The sequence below is a fragment of the Rhododendron vialii genome, chromosome 1a, assembly GCF_030253575.1.
Source record: "Rhododendron vialii isolate Sample 1 chromosome 1a, ASM3025357v1".
Taxonomy (NCBI): Eukaryota; Viridiplantae; Streptophyta; class Magnoliopsida; order Ericales; family Ericaceae; genus Rhododendron; species Rhododendron vialii.
In genome coordinates, this window is record NC_080557.1 from 19443341 (window position 1) to 19448993 (window position 5653).

A 5653-nucleotide genomic window follows, 5' to 3' on the forward strand; every position below is an offset into this window, starting at 1 on the left:
ATACTTTTAGGTAATTCCTACTCATGTTTTTATTTTTTATTTTATCTTTTTTTGGGATACCGCCTACCTCATTTATCGAAACGCCGTGGTTTTTTTTTTTTTTTTTATGACAATGCTCGAATTCTCTTCACATTAAAGTAGTGGGACTACATGCAAATCAACTAATACAAAAATCTCCAATTGTTAGATTTCAGTAAAGGTGATGAAGTGGATTTGCATAGGTTGGGAGAAAGTCTCTGAACTCTTCATTGACGAAGGCGTTTACATACAACCAACAAAAGTATAAGAAAAAATATGGCATACTAGCCTACAATCGGAATCTCTAGCTTATTGTACTTTGGAGAATAAGTAATTATCTCCCGGCTTATCTAATTACGTGTGAGCATGAACCGGATTGATTTCTAATCGTGATTCCTTCTTCTCCTCCTTTTTTTCTGTTTTTTTGTTTTTTTGTTTTTATAGGTTTGTGGCGTTTGCCGGATGAAGAGAACACAAAGGATACTCACCCATGCAATGCCGGAATTCTCGCCAAAGCTATTCTATTTTGCGGCCACAACCCTCAAAGCACATGGAAAAAGAAATTAAAATGAGCTTAGTCGAGCATCTTAGGGAAGAAGCGAACACAAAAAATGAAAGTATCAATAAGAAAGAAGAAAGAACCGGATTCCAGGAATAGACAGACAGTTTCATTTACTTGGCATTGATCAAATATATTACTTTCAACAGATTATGCATCCATCGATCCTAGTATTACATTTTCAATATGCTATAAATAACAGATACACCCAATAAATCAGGAAAAAAAAAAAATCCCTTTCTACAAACATCAACAGCTTGAATGGTTAGAGGCCTCATTGACTTCAGTTTGCATTACCTTTACCTTCAAGTCTTCGAGATAATTCTGGTAGATATAAGTGGAAAACCCCCAAAGAGATAAGAGTAAAGCAATTACCTTTATGCCGTTCATCGCGTCATGGAAGACTATCACAGCAACAATAGGAGTAAGAGCCAACGAAAGAGTACCAATGACGTTCGAGAAGAGAGAGGACACCACGAAAATCAATCCCACCACACCAACAGAGCAAACTTGCCAAGCAATGGCAGCACCTACCAAAGTCATCACATAAGCAACTCTCCCCTTACCAAATCCGTCCACTTCTCCCTTTAAAGACTTCCACTCCCCACTGGCAAAGAGTCCCACAACTGAAATGCAAGTCGCCACGAGTGATGCGAAGATTTGTATTTCCAAGACCACAGAAAATGTTTCCTTCTTCAGAACCTTCTGGAACCAAAGCTGTGTGAGCGAAAGTAATAGAGAGTAAAGGGCAGAAGCTCCAACCGTGCTTGCGAATCCAAGGAAATAATTCCATTTCGAGACTCCAGATGGTGCATCAGAATTGTTGTTCAACCCAACGAGTGAAGCAGATAGTGTAAGAACGACGACAGAGTTCATAATTAGTACAGTGAACTTTTGTGAATTGATGAAGAAAGCGAAAATGGCATTAAACACCAACTGGGTTGCGCAAATGAGGGAAAAAGTTGAAGCAGAAAGGTATAGCAGTCCAATAGAGTAAAGCATATTATCGCATGCGAAGAGTATGCCGAGAGCAAAGTAGACAAAGGAAATAATAGCGATAGAAGGAGGGGTGGAAGTAGTAGAAGGATTTTGAGACGAAGGGAGAATGATAAAGTATGGGATGAGGAGAATCGGGAAGGCGGCTGTTTGGATCAGGGTAGCCATCCATGTGCTACTTCCACCCTCATCATAATAAAATCTACCTAGAATCACACCAGCGGTTTGGCCAGAAAGAAGAAAAAGTATGTTGAGAGATGCTAATACCCACCATTGCCTTCCCATAGGCCTGAGGAAATGTGATTCATGATCAGTTGAAGCTCCATCTTTGATCAATAAAGGTTCTTGGTTATCTGTATAAGAGGAAATAATAACGTAAGTATCTCTTGAAGAAGATGGGTTTTGAAAGATTACCATTTCCGGCTGTAAGAAATTAAGAATGCGAGTGAAATTAAAGAAACCATAGATCAACTAGTTAAATGTAACAGATAACGTATACAACTTCGTCCAAAATTGCACAAGGACATGTTATAAATACAGAAGTTCAAGTAAGATTGATAGAAGAGCTGTATGCACCCATGCACCAGAAATCATTCAAAAAAGAAGCAAGATTCCAACATACACACAACCAAAAGAGAGGTGAAAATTTTAACAGCATAGTTTCTCTGCTACCAAGCAATGAAGGTCGAGGTAGAAATCGTTATACCTGATAAGTCGATCCTACCAGTCAAAAGTTGCTTACCATACTAGACTAAAGAGTAACAGCCAAACCAAAAGTAATTATCTGCCAAGAAAACAGTTGATCCCAAAAGTCTTGTGATATATGACAAGCAAGAAAATGGTTGCAAATTGTAGTCTTTAATATTGTCTTAGGAGTCATAAGAGATAATAGATTAAGGTGGTTTGAGTATGCCTATCGTAAATCGGTTGATACGTTGGTTAGGACTTAGGAGGGGTCCGTATGGTTATAATAGAGGATAACACCAAGGGGAGGGGTAGATTAAAATTGACTCTAGAGGCTGTAGTTCCAAAATACCTAGGTCATCCTGGATATCACTCGACAGAAGACAACGAAGTCATGCAATTGTCCGCAATCGATTGGGATTTAAGGCTCGATTTGGTTTGATGAGTTATTAAAAAAAAACTGTTTGAGGTAGCAAGCATTGCCAAATTAGGAAGATCGTAAATACTCCCTCCGTCCCACTTTGTTCCGCCTGTTTTCTTTTTGGAACATCCCAAAAAATTGTCTATATCTCACAATCTATAATGTTTTTTATGATTTCGAAAACTTTGTTTAATAAAATAAATTGAGATCTATCAAACAAGATCCATATTGAATATATAAAATATTATAAATTGTGAGATATAGACAATTTTTTAGGACGTCCAAAAAAGGAAACAGGCGGAACAAAGTGGGACGGAGGGTACGTTGATCCCTTCTCAACTAGTCAGCATAAGAACCATATTGAAATGGAAATCAAATCATCAATTCTTAAGGTGTGAAGCCCCAAAGTCCCACATCGGTGGGTTCAGGAAATTATATGTAAAATACAAGGGCACGCGTCGAGCTAATGTATAACCTAAGGTCAACCTTTCGAGCCATGTAGTTGGGCTAAGGGTTAGCAGGTTAAGTGGTGCAGATCCTTACACAAGGAGCCTGCCCTGTTTTATCTCCATGAGGGCAATGAGGTGGAAATTAAGGTCACACAGTGCAAAATCTTCATAAAGAACATGCTACACTGAAACAAATATGGGTGATTTTGGAAGCACAATAAATGCATGATTCCAACTTTAGTTCTGTGAGGATAATTGGCTCACAAACTAAGGCCTTGTCTTCTGGAAGTTGCCGTGGCCGCGACTGGGATCAGAAGAGAGACTGGGATCAGAAGAGAGAATCAAATTCATTAAAGGGGAGTCTTTGGTTTGGTTGTGTGCCTTATTACACATTTGATTCTCCTGTAATGGTGTGGCAATTCACATTGTGCTGTGAGAGAGCGAGACTGTGGTGAGGGAGTGAGAGAACCAGATTGAGAGTTGAGTGTGAGCTCCGGTGTGTGGACGCTCCTCCTCCGGTGAGAGTTTTTGTAAACAATTGTGATTATTTTGGAAATTTTCGCTCGGAAATTATTGTGTTTCTCTCGTGTTGATTCGTGTGTGTGTGTGTTTGGTTTGAGGGTCCTAGTGAGCACAACAAATTTCACTACCAAGAACATCTGAACTATATAATTTTGTAACTCCTACGAAAAAAGAAAAACGAAATTGAAACATTAACTGCCTCTCCCACCGTATGGCTAAAAAACTAAAAATGAAACATCAATTTCCCCTGAGTCGGATTATCAGCCTACTATTTCCCCTACTAAAACCAGCTAGCAGTTCTAACTTCTATGTCCCCAAAAACCAATGTCTTATCCATCAAGTTTCTAGTCAAAGAATCGTTAATAGTCCTATGACTCCTATCCTTCCATTGTCAATAGTAGTATTTATATTTTTCAAAAGGGAGTGATTTTGTTACTCCTCAAATTGTTAACGGCACTCTCTATGGGAGTGCCAAAATCAACTCATATTGATTCGGCGCTCCCCGTTAACAATTTGGGAAGTGGCAAAATCACTCCCCATCACAAATTAAGCATAGAAAGACAATAATAATGTCTTTCTATTGATGAAAAGGGCGTTAAACCGAGATTTAAATATCTTCTTGTTGTAATCTGCATACAATCCAGATGCCCCAGATACCAATTATTTGACCAAATTGATTGACAAAAAGAAAACCCATCAATAACTCTGAGAGAGAGAGAGAGAGAGAGAGACCTGGCATGTTTTGATAATGGCGATCAGAAAGGTGGAATCAGAATCAGAGCGACAAAGTACAATTTGTCTCCTTCAAAAGTCAAAGATCGGAACTTGTGAAAAACCTTGCCCGAGAAAGGAACCTCTTGAAATTTATGACAAGTCGTAAAGCCGTGAAGGCGTTGCATCGAAAGTTACTAAACTATGATGTAGTATGATCAGAAAGGCAATGTAAATGGAATTGAAAGGGGAAAATGGAGAAGAAATGGGCAATGGAAATGGGATTGAAAGGGGAAAATGGAGAAGAAATGAAAAAAAAAATTTAGTATCGAAAGTTACTGTTCTTGGGGGGATCTCTCGTTGTCGTCCCAATTTTGTACTCAACCCATTACTCCCCTCTTTGTACAACAACCAGTCCACTAACTAACTTTTTAATTTCCTTCCAAAGTAACCAACTACCCATAGGTGAGGTGTTGCGTATCTCTCATACTACCACTACTATAATTATTTTTAGAATGGTTGGCAACAGCTTTCAACGTTCTCGCTCTTTATACTGTCTATCACTACTCGTATAACTTGGGACTTAGGGGCCCCACTGTGCCCTATGGCTGTTGTGCTTTTATTTCGGGTCACATCATGTGCTAAAAAATATGATCCAAATTGTTCATTTTGTAGAACTTAACGACCACAATAAGCCCTGCAAAAAATCAAGTCAATTGTACATCGGCAACTCAATTAACTAATCATGGTTTCCTTATGTACAACAAATACATTTTCAAAAATACACAGCTAGTTTGTTTCAAAAAAAATTAAAAATTTACTCTCGAAAATGGGTGCCCTTGAGTGTTTCTACAAGACTTTATTTCATTCGTATCGATCTTTCAAAAAAAAAATTTATTTCGTATCAAATATTTTTGTCACCTCACGGACAAATGTGTGGTGGATTATCGGAACTGTCAAATAAGTTGCATGCAAGGCCGGCTGTAAGAGGATTCTACCTCGCTTTTAGTTTGTGGTGGCTTACGCTATCACTTAATATACATGTTGGAAGAAAAAGATTGCACGAGGTTCCTAAGAGAGAAAGTTACACTTGGCTAAGCAACAAAAGAGAGACTATGTATGGGAGGGCAATTTTGCTATGGGTACTACAATTTTGTGCCGAAGGTGTGTTGGAGATATTACAAAAGTTTACACTAAAAATAAATATTATAATGGACAAATTAACAGGTTGAGTCGCGAAAATCTCGCTTTCTTTAAGGAGATTCAAGCCCTATACGGTAGCAAACCGGTGCA

General features: G+C 38.5%; 1 protein-coding gene across 2 annotated transcripts; it reads right to left on the reverse strand.

The window, feature by feature from the left end:
* Window positions 1-667: 667 nt before the first annotated feature.
* LOC131318838 (probable purine permease 11) lies at window positions 668-4727 on the reverse strand. 2 transcript variants are annotated; one of them, XM_058348849.1, is made up of 2 exons: window positions 4382-4727; window positions 668-1926 (listed from the first exon to the last, which is right to left on the reverse strand). In XM_058348849.1, exons 1-2 carry the CDS (start codon window positions 4386-4388, stop codon window positions 827-829), a joined length of 1107 nt encoding a protein of 368 aa, XP_058204832.1. In that variant the 5' UTR covers window positions 4389-4727; the 3' UTR covers window positions 668-826. The 2 variants fall into 2 exon arrangements, with proteins under 2 accessions (XP_058204832.1, XP_058204825.1); XM_058348842.1 differs by lacking the exon at window positions 4382-4727 and adding an exon at window positions 3002-3427 and having other exon boundaries at window positions 668-2766.
* Window positions 4728-5653: the final 926 nt, after the last annotated feature.

Excerpts from the sequence above, each read along its gene's own strand:
- LOC131318838 (XM_058348842.1), bottom strand. The coding sequence starts at position 1,990 with ATGGTAATCTTTCAAAACCCATCTTCTTCAAGAGATACTTACGTTATT.